Source organism: Syngnathus acus, chromosome 19 (genome assembly GCF_901709675.1).
Source record: "Syngnathus acus chromosome 19, fSynAcu1.2, whole genome shotgun sequence".
NCBI lineage: Eukaryota > Metazoa > Chordata > Actinopteri > Syngnathiformes > Syngnathidae > Syngnathus > Syngnathus acus.
This window is the reverse complement of record NC_051103.1, coordinates 4,773,323-4,791,202: the sequence shown is the minus strand read 5'-3', so window position 1 is coordinate 4,791,202 and position 17,880 is coordinate 4,773,323. Positions and strand designations below refer to the sequence as shown.

At 46.8% G+C, this 17,880-nt stretch overlaps 1 protein-coding gene across 4 annotated transcripts in view; it reads right to left on the bottom strand.

The window, feature by feature from the left end:
• Positions 1–17,880, bottom strand: part of raraa (retinoic acid receptor, alpha a) — a 69,274-nt gene that overhangs the window by 6,979 nt on the left and 44,415 nt on the right. For 3 of the 4 annotated variants that reach the window (XM_037278461.1, XM_037278460.1, XM_037278462.1), the window contains one exon: positions 2,320–2,468. In XM_037278461.1, the coding sequence (XP_037134356.1) occupies positions 2,320–2,468 (149 nt within the window). Of the gene's footprint in view, positions 1–2,319; positions 2,469–15,940; positions 16,650–17,880 lie in introns of those variants that run through there. The other variant, XM_037278459.1, reaches the window with a different exon arrangement.

Genomic DNA, 17,880 nt, shown 5'->3' with positions numbered 1-17,880 from the left:
CTGCGGCCCATAAGCCTCTTTTTGTATCCGCGCTTAATCCAGCCGGCGACAAGAGCCCTCGACGGGCCTGTCAGCCACCCTGCAGCTTTAGAGCAGATGAGCGCCGCGAGGAAAGGGACGGCGAAGGGGGCGGGGCTTGCCAACGGTTCAAAAATGACTTTCACGACCTCGGTACCTGATGTGCGTTTACGAGCCTTCGCCTGGCGTATGTGTGTGTGGGAGGGGAGGGGGAGCGTGGAAGGGGTTGGCGAGTTCACGAAGGAATCCTCTCTTACGTGACTTTCGCATTGTTGCCAGATTAAGAGTGCTTCCCAGCCACCTCCTGCGTTTTTCACATGTGCGTTTTTATGCGCCAGGGTGTCAAACGGCGCTCTCGCAGCCACGGCGGAAAACTCACGCTTTAAGAATGCTAAAAATGGATGACGGATTTGGAGGCCAAGAAGTAGTCAGACGACTTGAGAAAAGAAACACGAGAAATACGAGTTGTTTGCTTGATTTATGATGGGGGGAAAATTAAGAATGAAAGAGCGTGAGAGAGAAAAAATGACACTTAACACTTTTGTTGAAACAAAAAGACAACAACCTTATTGGTCGTGCCCTCATGATTATAAATGGGAATAAATCGCCCCACTACTGGTTGCATCATTTTTAATATAATTTCGAGATTAGAGGCAGACATAAGCCAGCTTTGTTGACATAAAACAGCTTTTTTTTTATGATTTACAAAACCAATCAATAAATCAAAAGTGTCATGCCAAGTGCTTGTGTGAGTTGATTTGCTGCTCTGCCGGCGGACACGAGGAAGCGAGTTTGCCTGCTCGCCGTCGTGCCCCCGAGACAAAACCATAACCGGTGTAAGCATGCATATTTAATGTTCAAGTCTTAATATCTAAAGGTGCAATGCCGTCGAGCGTGTGCTGGCAGTGGGAGTTGAACAACAAACAAGCCAGCTGTCTCCAAGTAAGAGAGCTCAACCCCCCCTTCCCTCCCTCCTCCATCAGCATCTCACTCCCGTATTCGCTGCAGCCCGCAGGAAATGCCTTTGTAGTTTGGCACGCTGCAGCAAAGTCGACGCGGCTAACCCTCAACTTACCCCAGTCTCAAATGAGACAAGCATATACGTTCTCGCCTCGCGTTGAATTATTGAATACGCTTTGCCAAGTCATCTCCTCTGTAGTCAGAGATACGGAGGAGGCATCTTGAATTTTTCAAATTAGCACTGCGGATGGGCACCATGTAGGCGGACGGCTAGCAAACAGGGGGCGCTATGTAGCGGGACTAAAATCGTATTTATTTAAGGAGGCAATTCAGTTTTTGTTTAGCGCGCTGATTCCGAACCGCCCCGGGAAATGATCCAGTTTGACTTAATTGGTCTGAAAAACTATTTATTCAATTATTTATTACGATAAATAATGTAGGCTTGTTTATCTATTTATGCCAGTGGCATATAAATGTAGCCACCCGTTAAGAATAGCTTTGTGTTCAACGACAAAGGCAAATGTCAAATTGTGAGTAAACTCAGGCAAGAGTTTAATATTAGTTTAAACTCATTTAAATGCCCCCCCCCCCACCATATGGTACATCCTTCCGTGATGTCATCGGGTTCAACTGCGGCCCCTCGACCCCAACTAACTGATTTGCAACCCTTCAAACCATCCCCATTTCCTTTCTTCCTTCCTTTCTGCGTCTGTCCACCACAATCCCATCGTCTGTGCCATCGAAGTGTCTTTTTTGTGAAAGTTTTATTTTATCGTGTCTTTTTATTTGGTAGCTTTATAGACTCGGGGTGGAGGTTGTTCCCAAAAGCCAAAACACCTGGTACTTACATTACATGTGAGTGAACACAAATAACGAAAAACCGGAATGCCAAAACCCAAAGGCTATTTTTTTTTTCTTCTTGCCATTTAAAATTTCTAATAATCTTACAAAGAGCGAAAACATGTGAACTAAGACTTTTGCACCACTGTACCTTTGACAGCAAGTGATAACACAGATGTGCACACATCAGCAAAAAAAATCGACGTGACTGCATGTCGTGCAAATGTACATACGTGATAAGATATGGATTTTATCTCATTTTTGAAAATTCCATCTGTTTGCATGATAGACTTGAAGACTCTCTGTAACTTCCGCGAACAACACAGATTAATTTAGGATCTTATCACACAAGAAAAAAATTGCACTCCAAAGTGTTGTATGACATTCAAACCCCCCCGCCCCCCTCTCCCCTACCCCGTCAAGACTTCAAATGACGGTTATGAGGCAGTCAAATAAAATTGCTGGCGAAGCAGATTCCGAGAAAAGGGCCCTGAATCTCACCTTGCAGCCTTCGCAGGCGCTGACACCATAGTGGTACCCTGAGGACTTGTCCTGGCACACAAAGCAGGGCTTGTAGACGCGGGGCGGCGGGGGAGGCGAGGGTGGGCTTGGCACTATCTCCTCCGAGCTGGTACTCTGCGTCTCTATCGCTGCGGGGAGAGAAAAAGCAACAAGATGAAGAGGGGGGGGCTAAGCCAAAAAGCGCTTAATCGATAAATGGTGACATTCACGGAGCGGCACCTTGAACACACACTGCTTGAATGTTCGTTTTGAGATGCGGCACGCACCAACACACACCCGGATCATCAAAGAAATCGCGAGCCCACCCTTTGCAGGCTTTTTCTACCCCCTTGGAGCCAAAATGATGTCTTGATGCGAGGAACTGCATTGCTGGCAGGGTTCAAACAAAGTGCTTCCCTCTGATACACGGCCTGCAGTTGTTCTTTTATTTATTCTTATATAATCAAGCCTTTAAGTCGGGATGCTTAGCAACTCACTCCTCGTCGGATGAAGGGGGGGGGAAAAACTGCAAGCGAGTCTAATTGCTTCCCCCCCATCCACATCTAGAATGGGAACGTTGCGAAAACTTGAATAGAGTATACAAGTCGTAAGAATAAAACATATATGCTTAGCTGTTGTCTTCATGTAATATGTATTGGACTTTGACCTCAATATCCTGCGTGAGCGTTGACAGTTTTTGTGCACGGCGGAACACGGATGTCAAATATGAAAGAAGGCACACACTGTGGTAGAGCAAATAATGCCATAATCCCCGCTTGAGCTCAGTGCACGCATGCAACTAGGCCATGTTGTCTTCCACTTTTATTCACATGCCAATATGATGCCTTGGAATGACGTCACGCTCAATACGACGTCGGATGGGATAGACACGCGAGACCACCTTCCTGTCAGATCTGCGCCAACGTTTCAGCCCAGCTTGCCAACCTCCGTGTCGGCGAGGCAGATGGTGCGCGGACGCGAGATTATGTTCGCCGCTACTAAAATAAACACTCCCAGATCTATTTGCGGTTTTCCTAGAAGAAAAACATCTTGCCTGCTCAGCATCAAACAATGAGCAATATTTTTTTTAAATAATTCAGCCCTAATTTGGAGACCGCAGGCAGGAAGTGTCCGTCCTTTGCCTTTCATTGCACCTCTGTGGGTGTCATCTGGAGCCCGCGGCGCCCGTCACGCCGCCGGGCCGTGCCGGCACTACACCCGTGTCAAACAAATTAAACCCCAAATAGAGCACGTCTTACATAACGTGGCATATTCTCTCATTAGCAAGCGGCCATTCACAGTTTTTGAAGTGGACTAATTAAAGCGTGGCTTTATTCCAGCAAGAGCGGGCCTCTTCATGCACATTAAAAGCTGCCTTGATTAGAAACGTATAGACAAACATACGCTGTGACCCCCCCTGCCCCCGCCTCGCATCAAAATGACATCTTCATCAACGCATGCATGGGATTTTCCTTATCAGTGGACTCTCTCTCTTCCTGTCTCTCGCACACAGTCTTAATGAGAGCATCCATGGAAATCTGGGACACGAGGACATGAGTCTGTGGAGGGGAGGGGGGGCTGGCAACTGTAATTAAATACAATGGCTGGCTTCTGGAGTCCCGTCAGGCCGAGACATGAACCAAAACAATGGCAGGCCTGTGACTGCAGAAGCTTCTCGCCCAGCCTGCAGCTCTCCACCAGCTATTATTCAACACCATCCAGTCTCTCAATCAACACTGCCTATTATTGTCCGAGTCGCACAATCATACAGCGGAGGAAGTGACTCACGTCGCCCGGAAAGCAGCTTTCCGGGTTCTTGCAACATGCTAAAAACCCTTCAAATGTACACAGGCGAGTCGGACTTGAACATGGGTTTGAGAAGAGTAAAAAAAAACGGTCTGTCACTCTCTACCGCGCAGCTAGCATGCTAGCTTAATGGAATGTGCTGCTTTCAAAGCAATTATTTAATTACGTTCATGTGTGAGCGGTTTGTAATGGCGGTTTTAAGATTCACTTGACTAGCCACAAGCGCACTTAAGGGGGTGGTGGGGTTGGGGTTGGAGGGTTTGCACTCAGCCACATCCTCCTAAAACAATTACGGCATAACTCCGCGCAAACGGACAAACATGCGCCAGACATCCCGATGATGAAGCGGCGCGTGCAGTCGTTCCGTCGTTGGAGTAGTCTGGCGAGCGTCAAGCACTTCAAAAGGAATCAAAACACACACACACACATAGAAGAAAGCTCCAGACTGATGTCTGTCTCGGTCCTGTGCTGCCGAGCAGTTCTGGAGGTTCAGCTTTGGGTTAGCCCGTGGAGATTTGATTAGCTTTCATCCCCACTGGTGACCGGGTCCAGCTGTCCGCCATATTGATGACATTTCACCGTCATTAGGGGCCGGCTAACTACGTTAAGCGGGCTGGCTGCTGGGCTGGCGGGACTCTGGACGAGAGACTTGAGGGGTCTTGGACTGGGGTCATCCACTTGTGTTGTATTAGGTTATGTGAACACACACACACAAATGTGGGACACGTAGAAGAATATAAAGAGGTCCATTTGTCTTGCAATGCAGCGAGTGCGCTATAGAAGAGATCCTAGACAGACCCCCACGCCAAAGGCTTGTAAGTCGACTCAAAATAATGAAGTGGGACAGCCAATGAAAAAGCCTCAGGGGTGCAAAAGAGTCCAATGAAAGGCAGCCAGTCGTGGGCTCATGCATCAAACAACTGGCGGCCATTTTTTGCTTTTATACGCGATGAAAGTGCAACAAGTGAGCAGCGAAGGCCATTAGTCATTCATTGACCGTGTTTGAAAAATATTTTTTTTGGGGTCAATCAAGATGAATCAACAAATATGCGCATTTGGGTTTCCGTGAAGGCGAGTTAGGAAGATTAACAAAGCCCCCCTCCACCACTGTCGTGCTCCATCTAAGCCGCTACATGTTTATCTTGCAGTCTACCTTCTCAGGATAGTGACGTCAACAATAGCAGCATTCAATGCCCTGAGAATAAAAAAATTGTCATAGATGAATGGTATATTAACTTTGATTTCATTTTACTGATAGAGTGGTCATATCACGCCATCCAATTATTCAGACTTTTTTTCCCGTGGCAAATGACACGTCATGTTTGACGTTTCAAAGAAATGACAGTTTGTTTTGCAAGCGCTGCACTTTGCGCATATTGCAGCAGGAGCACAAATGGATGTGACAGCTCGACTTGTTAAAGGCCCCGCGCAGTATGTTTGAAGACCACGCAAGCCCCGACACCTAAATTTTGATGGATAGTGCGGCAGATTGGCTCCAAATGATTAATGCCTCCCACTATGACCATGGAAAAGCACATGTGTGAGTGATAGATGAGGGTCCGAGCAGAGGCCGAAGGGCAGGGCGTTCTGGGCTAAGGAGTTTTTCTAGCCTGTTACCGCCATCCCAGGAAGTGGAGATGTTTGTGTTGGGCCTGAAGCAGGAGGGGGGAGGGGGGGGGGCGTTTAGCCAGGACACGTGTGCTTAAAATATGGCGAAGATGTGCAATAAATGTGCAGTTTGCATGCTGTAGGTATGAAAATCAAATCTTGCAAATCAACATCGGGATGCTCCGAAGGGCTCCCAGATAACTTCCAGAGCTCTGAAATAACAACATAGCTATCAGCACCGCCCCGGCAAATGGGGGCCGCAACCGAGAACATGTGTGGATGAACTGGGGGAGGGGGCACCAAGTGAGGGGATGGGGCAGATGGCAAAGGTGAGGTCTGCAGGGACTCAATGTTGTGCAACAACCGCTGTAGCTCCTCAGAGTTGCTGCTGCTGCCTTGTGAGTACATTTTTAAAGACAATAAAGCGCTGAGCATGTTGAACGCAAATGCAAGAAAGGAATTATAAACAGCAGCCGTGTTGTTGGGAGGGGGGGCGGGTGCAGCAAGTTCCCTGGCAACAACGCGAGGAACATGGTGCAACTCTAACCGGCAGCTGTTTCAGTGTGCTGAGTGACAGAGAGTCGATGCCAGTTGGCATTTGCCCCCGGGCGGCTGAGGACACTTGGCTGGAGCTGATGAAGCGGTGGGCACACCATGTGGACACACACACATGACTGTATTTTTGTAAGCTATACAATATGGGTACAAAAACTTGTCAAACTAGAAGACTTCCTTCACATTCCTGCAAATGGACGCTAGCAAATATTTCAAAAAGAAAGTCCCCCCCCGCTCCTCCCCTCCCTGAACTCCCCAAACAAAGCTGTGCACGCCGACCTGTTTGCTCTCTGACACGCACACACGCTCGGCTGGCAGAAGGCGTAGCCGCCGCCTAACCTCCCTTTGTCAACTCTCGCCAAGTGAATAAATCGGCCGTTGGTAAATGAAACTCAGGGTCGTCGCTGAGTTATAACGCAAATCCCGCTGCCTTTTTACAATGTTTTTAATCTTAAAAAACGAAGCATTAAAGCCTCTCGGTTAAATTGCCTTAATTGTAGAATATTGTAGCTGCACCAGGGGCGGCGCTAGAATAAAAAAAATCAAGATCATCTCTGTATAGAACATGACCTTCTTTACTTGTACGCAATGTCGACCTAGCGCTGCACTGCCATCCGTACACATTAACCAAACTCTATTCAGCTTTATCGGGCTGGGTGTCACACAGTGCCTCTCTGTGTCATGGGGGGGCCAAAGGGCCTTCATGAATACTCCCGCTTGAGTGTTTGCTCTCCACTCACTCTAACAGAGAGGTTATCAGCACATTGATACTCGCTAATCCGACGTGACTGACAGCATTGAAAGCCTTCGTCCTGATTCTTAAGCGCATATTCAGCAGGAGTCATAAATATGAGGAGCTATTTTACATGCGAGGGCTGAAGTGGACCTGGAGAGGAAGCTCTGGGAAGCTCATCAGAGATATGGAGAGAAGAGAAGATCACCGGGGACAAGCTTTGTCATGTTAAAGCACTTCTTTGGACTCGGTTCTCCCTTTGCCCTCCTCGCTCTTTCCCTCGCTCCCCCGTTCACACTCTGGGCGGATAACACAATAGTCAATCACAAGGGGAATAGATTACCGAGGTTTGATCTTCTCGACTTCAGAGCGGAGGCATGACAGTGGAAATGAGGGAGAGGTCAGGAGTGCAGCGTGTGTGTGACTCCCGACGACAGTGTGTGCAACGATGCTAAATAATGGGCTCGCACGGGCCTTTTCTCTTAAATTCCCAAACGCGCTCGTGTTTGTTACCACGGATTCATCAACGCTCGCCGGGCAACATGGAGGTGCAAGCCCCGACAGGCTGAAACGCATTCCATCCCCTAATGATAACATGTCCCTTCATAAATTAGCTCAAAGTGTCACGCTCGGAGTTGAAAGCATATCATTGCGCATGTAAATGGAAGTATTTGCGCAGGTGCAGACACGGAGATGCGGCAAACATGGAATTATCTTGTCACTACTTTGTTAAAGCGCTTCTTGATGCCAGAAAGTTTGTACGCCATTAAAAATGTGTCGACAACATGATGTACAAAATACATCGCTACACATCAAAACAAATGACCTGATCATTTTTTTCTAATTATTTGAATTAATCTTTAAAAAAATTTCCAAATTCAATTTTATTACATTGGTTTTAATTATTTTTTTAAAATTATTATTTGAATTATTCTTTTTCAAATTAAGTTTTTTCCAAATTACATTTTATTAGATTGTTTTTCATTAATTATTTAAAATTATTATTTGAATTAATTTTTTTAAATTAAGTTTTTTCCAAATTAAATTTTATTAAATTGTTTTTTATAAAACATTATTATTAACTGCTAAAAAAGTGCTGCCTTCTTTAATATATATAATTGATTGTACACACACACAAAAAATAAACTACTGCTGTCATCACACAACCAAGCAAGTGTATTCTTTTCAGGCTGCGGCCGCAACGTGAGCAAATCTTGGCAGCATAATGAACCGCAGCTAAAAGCATCAGGATCCCCACGATACCTTTTGCCGGCAGCCGGCCACCCCTCTCCTAATGATGACTGATGACACGCAGTTGACTCCGCTGTCTGATGTGCGGTGTCAGGGGGCTCCTTAGCGGAAAATTTGGGGAAAAAAAAAAAAAAAGCGAAAGACAGACTCATTTGTCTTTAGTCACGTTGGTATTTGAGACGATGGGATTTTGTAGATAGCATCGGGAGGCTAAGTTAGCAGCCTAGCGGAGTCATCAAGAGAGCACAGTGGGATGTTACTCGAATTTAATGAAGGACAAGTTAAGCTTCCCGTCTGTCTGTGTGTGTGTTGTCTGTGCTTCTGCAGACACCAATTTCCTGCATGAATCCCTGACCTTTCCGTGTAGCCTGGAGGGAGCCATTTGATCATTTCCAACACACACACAATTTTCTAGCCTCCTTATGACGACTGGTTTTCGTCAGCCGTGATATTTTGGGTGAGCCTGGGCAGGAAGTCGGTCAAATTCCGCCACCTCGGAGGAGCGCTGTGTGATTTCAAGTCACTCGTGTGGCTTCTTCCAAATATTCTGTCAGAGCCATAAACATGGCCGATTTACCGCCGGGCTTCTTTTTCAAATAACTTGAACCGAGGTGTCAGGTGAGCTTCCACTTCTCCCTTGGCTTGTTCTTTGTCCCTCAAGGGTCCAGTTAACCGCAGCCGCCCTGTGTTGACTGTTCCGTCTCTCGGCCTTACGAGCGGGGGCCTCATCCCGACCTTGTGGGAAAGCATTTATTGTGACCCACTTGGACGACCAATAGGAGCGCACACCTCTTCCCAGTTAACTCTGTCCATTAAGCTAAGTGGGGCCCATCATTTATTCAGCAGTTGTCGATGCATAATTCAGGGAACAAAGAGGACTGTCATGAATCGGGCAACACGCAGGTGAGGCTTTGCACGCATCTGCAAACACTTGCCACTCATGACTCTGCAGGAAAATGAGCGTTTAACTGGAAGCAAATTCAAGTGAGGGAAAGCAAATTTGAAGTGCTCCCCTCCTTCTCTCTCTACTCACGAGCACGGGTCCTGTGGGAGCCACTGATGTTAATACAGTTATTAAGCCTCTCCACTGAAGCTGACTCCACCTCTTCAACCCTGGGCATGAAGGGTTTCTCTCTCTCTCTCTCTCTGCCTGCCAGGCAGCAGGCAAGCTCACTCGCTTCCACAATAAGATCAAAGAGTCGGCGCAGAGCAGCTCAAGGGGAGTCTGTGATGGGGTTTCCCACTGAGCGCTGAAGCAGGTTGGGGTCGGATGCATCGAGCCCACGGTGCATCCCAGCAGGCTTTATGGAGGGAGGCGGGGAGGGCTTCCTCCATCCTTCCATCCTTTTAAGTCATCTGACAGAGATTCCCATGCATGTCTTCTAAGGTGTTGGGGATTAGAGGCATGAAAGGCCTCGGCGAGTGAGTACTCGCCAGTGGATCTTACCGGCATCCAAGTTGATGGCAAGTGGAATAAGGGGTGGCCAGGTGAATAGGTAAAAGGGAAAAGCTTTTTCATCAAATGTGCCATCGGTTTGATCATCTGCATTACGTGCACTGCATTATTTACACGAGTGGAGCAACTTTGCACATTTGGGCAGCCATGCACACTGCACGCACCGTGCTTGATATAAAAGGGCCGACTGCTCACATATTAGACCGGCCTCTTTTATCAGCCGCATGACCTCATTTCAAGAAGGCGAAAGGTAATGAGGGGTTTCCCATGAAAACTGGGCCACACACTGGCAAAATGGCAGCATTCTTTTCGGTTTAATCTTGACGTTATAAAAGGGACGGACGGACGGAGGCAAATACTTTGCCTGGTTTTAATAGGACGAGGATTTGGGTCATTTTGTACCAGCCTGTTGGTAGCCATGGAATGCAGGCCAAGTCTGTCACACTCGGAAAAAAAAAAAAAAGGCGTGTTGAGCAGCCAAGCCAACCTCCTGTCTACCTTTACTCCGTTTGCTAAAAATATATCCACAGATATCATTTGAAGATGCCAGGCCTCCCACGGATCAGCCCAGCCCCCCTCCCTCCCCTGCTGCCTGAGATCTCTCTGTCCTCGCTCTCGTGTTTTCTTTCGGGCTGAGAGGTGCCGACAGCCCAGACACAATAATCCAACTCTATTGTAAGACCCAGGCAGCACTGTGAACACGGTTCCCAGAAATGGTGAAAAAGCCATGAGAAGATGGAGCCGGATTATTGAGAACCGCCAACTATTTTGGTTCAATTTACAAGCGATGGGCATCGTCGATTTCCTCAATTAATGGATTGCAAAGGATTTGCTTAAATGCATGAAACATTAAATTCATTAGAGGTGTCCCTCAAGGATCAACCTTGGGTCCACTTCTTTAGTTTATTTTTATGAATGACCAAATCATTCATACACAAAAAATACGATAGCATTTCTTCTATACTTTTTTGTGTAGGGTTAAATAAAATATGTGTATGTTTTAATAAGTGTAAATGGTTGCCTTGTCTGTGCTCTTAACAGGAGCCATTTTGGCTTGCAATGCGGGGGTGTATGAAGACAAAGCACAACATTAAGAATTCAAGCATGCACAGAGGATCTATGACAACAAAAAGAAAGGGGCACACAATTACCAAATAAATATTTCAAACATATACTTGAGATTAAGTGTCGTGTTTCCTATCAAGCATTTATCTATTTGTCTAAACATGAAAAGCTTGGGCTGCTGCATACAAAAGTCCCCTTATCACCAAGTGGCTCTATTCATAAACATAATCCCCCTCCTCCGGTGTCCTGTTTTAACCTACATGTGTTTGGAGTAGTCAAGCTTCAGGCCATCTCTCAGTTGACACAATACTTCTATCACAAACAAGCGGGCCGGCCGGTAACCCGATCGCGTCTGCCTCCGTCGTCGCGACAGACCGTCCAATCTATCACGAAGCGCTTATGCACTCCTCCTTTCCATCTCTTCATGTTGGCAGTCTATTTCATCTGGGTCCCAGGTGGGCCTTTAAGAGTCAAATGTCGGGAGGCCGAGTTCCAGACGTACAAGTAATGAATATGAAATGATTGAAAAGGGGCTGTGGGAGCAGAGCGACATTCGGAGGGATTGAATCAAGATGGGCCAGTCTGCTCTGGTCTGGTCTTGTCCCGTGACGGAGCCAAAGAGATGAAGATACACAGTATGTATATCTAAAGTTACATTACAAAAAAAAAAGGCTCCATAAATCCAGACATAGAGGAGGTCCTTGTCTTCCTCCAGGAAGGCACTTAGACCAGATATTACGATAGCCGGCCTAAATCAGGACACTAATGAGATTATCTGGCAGAGAGCAGTTATCTTGTCTATCTTAGAAGGAGGAATGCTAGCTAATCAAAACCACAATTGTAGCAAGGGGGGGTAGTTGTTGCACAAATAAAGATTAAGCTTTGAGTAATCCCGTATGCGCTTTTGTTTCTTATAAAAGACACAAGGCAGGAAAAGGCCCACGGCGGTGGCTTCTTGTGCCTGCTGACTGACTGACTGAGACGGGCGCAGTAACCCCGTGCTATTTTCTGCGCAGACAGCAAAAAAACTACCGGAGCTTTAGTATTTTTAGCACGCTAAGCTCGAGCCCATTTTCTTGGCTTCCCCACTCTCTAAACAGGATGGCATTCCATTGTGGTGTTTGCGTAGGTACACCCGACAGTCATGTGACCACTCCTGCTTTTAATGTAGACGATTTCCCAGTCTTATTTATTAAATACAGAAAATTATAAGGTACACGGGAAGGTGTGCATTTAAGGATTTATAGTGACACTAACTGCCTAGCTTACGGCCTGGCAGGTTGCAGATTTTACCATATAGATACGCGGTGGGTGGGTTGGAGGGGGGGGGGGGGCGGAGATAAAGTGAGCCGGAGAAAGGAGACACTTTGGGAATGAAAATGCCTCGCAGATGAATTCTGCGGTGATGAATGTACCAGGTTCAATAGCCAGATGAATTTATATGTGTTCCATTATGAGGGGATGGCTATGGAACATGGAGATGGGAGGGGGGGGTGGAGAGAGCCCTCCGTGGGTGTACTGAGGAGCTAGCCATGCACGGCGCGTTGCGAGCAAGCCATCTGTAGAGATAAGTAAAGAAGTGATTACAACAGGGCCAGCTCCATTTCTGACAGTTGACGCTTGGCTGCGCCCACGCTGCGAATTGATTTAAATGAAGAAGCTATGAATATTTTAAAGGGCACAACCCTCAAACACCCGAACCCCCCCCATCCTGCACAACACCAACAGACACAAGGGGGGAAAGTAATTATTGAAAGTGAGATTACAGTTATTTTCAGTCCCTCTATGATGAATCAGGTATACTCCCACATAAAAACAACTTTTCACACAATTTAACGCACGTTTTTGGAACGTGGGACGGAGAAAAGCCACTCAAACAATTGTGAACAGGAGAGCCTGAGCTGAGATTCGAACCCAGAACCTCTCTGCGAGGCATAAACGCTAATCGCAAGTCTGCCAAAATCCCCCCCCCCCCCCCCCCCCAAAAAACTTGATAATTGAAAATATATCAATATGATATAAAACTGCAATATTAATGCTATTCGTTAGCCTGTCTATGGCATTTTACATAGTTTGTTAGCATTGAGCTAAACAAAACGACAAATGCGTCTCATTAAAAAGGTGCAGCGAGCAATCTTGAAGGTTGGTGACAAGGTGCTGTTCCGGGAGCGAGTGATGGCAGGTTGCGAAACGTCGCCTTTACGGCAAGAGAACAGTTGAACTCCCTTCAACCTTTTGCTATTCCGAACATACCCCGATGACAAAAATGGATTATTGACGTTCAGCCGCAGGTGTGTTTCTGTGGACATAACTTGAGCCCACTCTCTCTTTCTGTCAAGTGTTTGCAGCGTTGCAAGCATTTGGGCCAACTAAATCACTGTCGCCAATGGCTGAAAAACAGCTCGGGCATGTTGCACAATAAGGGGCCTGTCTGACGCCCCCCCCCCACCCCACCCTCCGGAAGAATAGAGGACCTTGTCTCAATGCCACTTCAACATCTGCGACCGTCCACGGGTCGCTCTCTCAATATGGATGCAAAAGAAAATCTTCGAAGGCCGAGGCACTAATAGCGCAGTTTAGAATATTCATTTCGGGGGATTTCCCGACTTTATGTCAACACGGTCGCAAATTGCAATTTTCCTGAAGTAGAAAGCTGCTTTGCCAAGAAACCCTTAAGTGGATTAATGACGACAAGCAAGTGTAGTACATATTAAATGACCTCTTAGTCCGGATGTTTGGGATAGCGAAATTCCCGTCAATGTCAACGAACTGAGCGTGCAATCACTGTTCCAAATAATAGAGGGGATGGGGGGGGGATGTAATGTTCACAGTTTGTTTGCATGCTTGACACTAATCTGTCGGCCGAGTCTAAACACATCACCCGCCGCCTTTCCATGTTTCCGTCTGTCAACCGTGAACAAAAGGACACTTAAGATACAAATCTTTTTTTTCCTGATGAAAAAAATGTCGGACTGACCTCCCTTGGCAGAAGAAAACAAACTTTTTTGTTCTTGCCTCCTGCAATGCTACTTCTATCCTTAAATAGCACATGAGTCAGATTAAGCCGCAATTCATTTGACCCCCCTCCTCCCAAGCTACCCGCTAGCCCACTTGGCACTCTTAACTTCAGAAAACAACCTAGCTAAAGCCCCGGAACACTCTCGATGAAAAATCCCTGGTGAGCACTTTGTTGTCATTCACAGGACAAAGCCTTGCAAAGATATTAAAATAAATAAATAAGACAAAGCACAAGACGCCTATGCGCTGTTGAGCCCACCATGCAGCATAACCCCCGTTTGTGAGTGTGACAGTCATGTGAACAAGGCCACGCACATTCTTTCATGCATGAGTCCGTAATTGCTGGAAGGTTTTTGACGGGCATTTTAATCTGCAAGACCAGCCTTTCATTCCACACATTCAGCATTATGACGCTTTGGGTTTGAGTTGACAATTGACATTTATTCAACTGTTGGTCAATTCAAACGGTGGTTTTGATATCAACCATCTCGAGGCTTGTCCTGTGCCTCTTATTTGATAAACAAGAAACCAGCACGTCTGAGGAAAAACAACAAATCAGAAAAGGGGGTGTGGCTTATGAGGTGTTCACCATTATCTGTTGGACATGCAAAATCAAACTTTTGTAGTAACACAGCACTATGAAAAATCTTCTGAAGCTCTATGTAGCAGGTCATATTTTTATCTATACATTCCCACATATATAGATGCATTAAAATGAAATGCAATAATTACAACACTCACTAAATAGAGCTAAAAACTACCTAAAATGAAAACCAAACAAGCACAGAACATAACATTACCCAGAAACAAGTGGTATTTTAATCATCAGCTTTTTACAAAGAAAAAAAAAAGGGAAGGCCAGAAAACCAGAATACCAGCTGATGTTTCGGGAAACTGTTTTTGAACCTGGCTGCTTGGAATTCCTGCTTAAGATGCAGAGGTGACGACAGAGAGCTGCTCTGTTTTGTTTTGTGGCTCTTCTGATCTAATGAGTCCCACAACCATGTGATGACACCCGTGCTGTCTCCACTAAACCCACCACCGCCTGTCCCCAGTCGCCCACTATTTTTTTATTACCTGTGAGGCAAACAGAGGCTATAACGCCCCACATCGACCCACCCAAACTCTGACGCGCAGCGACTGCACAGCAGAGCTAAACAATGTGGAGTGAAGCGAGGGATCAGAGGTCTTTTCCTGGGCCAAACCCCCACACGGTCTCAACCGAGCTCACATGGTTCGAATCAATGCTGCCACTAAAGCTGTTTAGTGGGCCAATTCAATAATGACTATCAAGCTCGGAGCGTATCATGTTTTGCAGCTTTAAGGCCAGAGGGCGGTTATTTGCGATATTAGGCAAACACAGATAGTAGCAGAGTAGTTGTGCGGGCTTTTATTGCTCCCGCCACACATCAGAAAGTCCCTTTAAAAAAAGAAATTCCCTTTGTCATGTGCTTCTAAAGTCTCGAGTCAAGGAGGAAATTGGCCCTTAAGAGCCTGTGGAGATTCCTGCCTTTTTTTTACACTCCTTCAGCTGTGAAAGACAACAGAGCCATCTCTGGTTTAAAGGTCTGCCTGCAATTCCTCGGTTTTGCAGAGCTGCCAAAAACACTTTGTTGTTGCAATAAAACTCGATTGCAGCACCACTAAAAAAAAAAAAAAACTTGCCATGCACATACAAACTAATCCCTTAAACTCGGACACCATAATGTGTTCATTTGCGTGTTTTTGGGACACGTGAAAGCCACAGGATCGCTCGGGAAGTGTGACTTGTGGCCACAGAGATTACCAAGAGGTTGCAGACAGGCAGCTAGGAGCGGTTTGATCTAATTAAAGTCGGCGTGCCTTGCTGAACCATGTTTGTATGAAGTGCATATTTCAACCTTGTGGCCCCAGACTGAGGAAAAAGAGCCAACATGGATGCACACACACAAAAAGGGGAGGGGGGGGGGGGCAAAGAAAGTGGGTCAAGTATATATAATGCAGATATGAAGCTTGGGATTAGTGTGAAAGGGTGCACTTGTGGAAATAAAATCAAAATATAAAGGCTCTGGATTAAATTCCATCACGTGAAAGGTAATCCACACAATTCAATAGAAGTGTGGGGGAGAAGGGGGGTTGGGGGTACCTACAGTGATTGGAACCGTTCCAATGCTGGTTTCTGACGGACGAGCTGTAAGGATGAGGAGCCCCAGGCACCAGTCCTTTCTCCGGGAGCAAACACCCTCTGCTCTGGTTGTAGTAATCCATCATTAAAAAGGGGTTCGGGCTGGGGTTCAGTCCCACTACGTCCACGCTTTCGTACATCATACGGACCAAACAGGGGGGTCGTTATCCCACCCCCCCCTGCCTTCCCAAAAAAAAGGTATCAAACTAGTGCGCACACCAGCCGAGGTAGAAACAGAGAGCACCAAACGGGATCAGAGCAAAAGTGATAGATCCATTTGAACATTTGCCATGTTGTTTTTGACGCGATGTGAAGCTACTGGAGGACATTTAGATCATTCTGCATGCTGCGGCAGAGACGCGCAAAAAAAAAAAAAATATGCGCGCAATAAAATCCCAAAGAGGAACGCGCACGCAAAATAGTCGAGGGAACCCCGTCCAATTGCAGCTTTTTTTTAATTAAAATTATTTCTTAACAGTCCGCTTTAGTCTCCCAGCCTGGCGCGCGTCGTCCACTGCGCGAGCCCGCAATTCAGCAAGCCGACCCGACCCGGCGTCCGTCCGCGGATTCCTCAGTATCAGCGCGTCGTTTGCGTCCGTGCGCGTACAAGGATCAAGCCCGCACGGAGGGAGCGTGTCGCCGCTATCATGTTCTGCAGCAATGTGACAAGGCGCAGCAGCTGAGGACTGAGGCTCCACCCCCCCCCCACACACACACACACTAACCCCCCTCTCCATCACCCCCTCCCCTCCGCATCCGTTGCACCTCCTCCGTTTTAACCCATTCAACGCGTCACCGCGCTTCTCCACAGAGCATCCCGAGAGAGGCACCACCGCAAAAGCGGCCTCCTTTCGGTCTACTCAAAAGTTCTTAAAAACATGTGATACTTTCCAACATATTTCCCATCCTGGTCCTGTCCGTCTATCTGGTTCAAGCCGGTCCCCCCCCCCTCCTACCATCCTCTCGTCACTCCCAACCCTCACATTTTTTCCCCCAGTCTCCCTCATTTGCCTAATGCTATGCAGCTGAACTTTTCCTGAACCCCGGCAAGTAGGCAGCCTCACCTCCTGGTGACCCGCCGGATGACTTGGATTCGCCTCTCCGGCTCGCTCTCATCTCACCATTATTCAAGGGTTCCCACCTTCAACACTCAATGCAACACTATTACACCTTTTTTTTTTTCTTTTTTCCTTGAGTGTGAGGCGCCTCACTCGGGAGACCCGAGCATTTAGCATCCAGAGTCAAGGTGACCGACGCTTTTTTTTTTTCTTTCTCACAGTAATTACAGCCTCGGTCCAATCCAGCTGCTTTCCATCGGGCCGCCAACTTGCGTCACATCCCTGAAAGTCGGCGTCGCTCCTCCTCGACATTGCAGCATTCCATACGATATTGTTGCTACTTGTTATGCAAATGCATAACTTTGGAAACAACCAGACATGTGCAACACGCACTTCTTTATTTAGATTTGGGAAAGCACTTTTTCCCAGAAATAATCTTAATCGGGGTCAAACAGTCACCATTATAAAACCATTCTAGATGCTGGATTTTCAATCTCTCTGTGTGTCATGTGATCCAGAGTACAGTTGCTGGTTGGTACAGCTCATGCGTGCAAAGGTATTTATTCCATACATTACATGTCACATCCACATACTTAATATTTTCTGTCCTATGAAAGACGTTAAGCCTGGACACTGGAACGGCTGGGATGTTTCTTCGCTTTATCAGCACGACTGAATCACCTATCCCATTACCTCGACAATTCCCCCCCCCCCCCTCCTTGACCAGAACCACAGCTGGCTCTCACCAACAGCACTTGGGATTATCTGCACAGAGGGGTGTGTACGTGAGGGGGATGTGCTCCGCCCCCACTCGCTGTGACACTTCATTCAATGCAGGCCGGGCTGT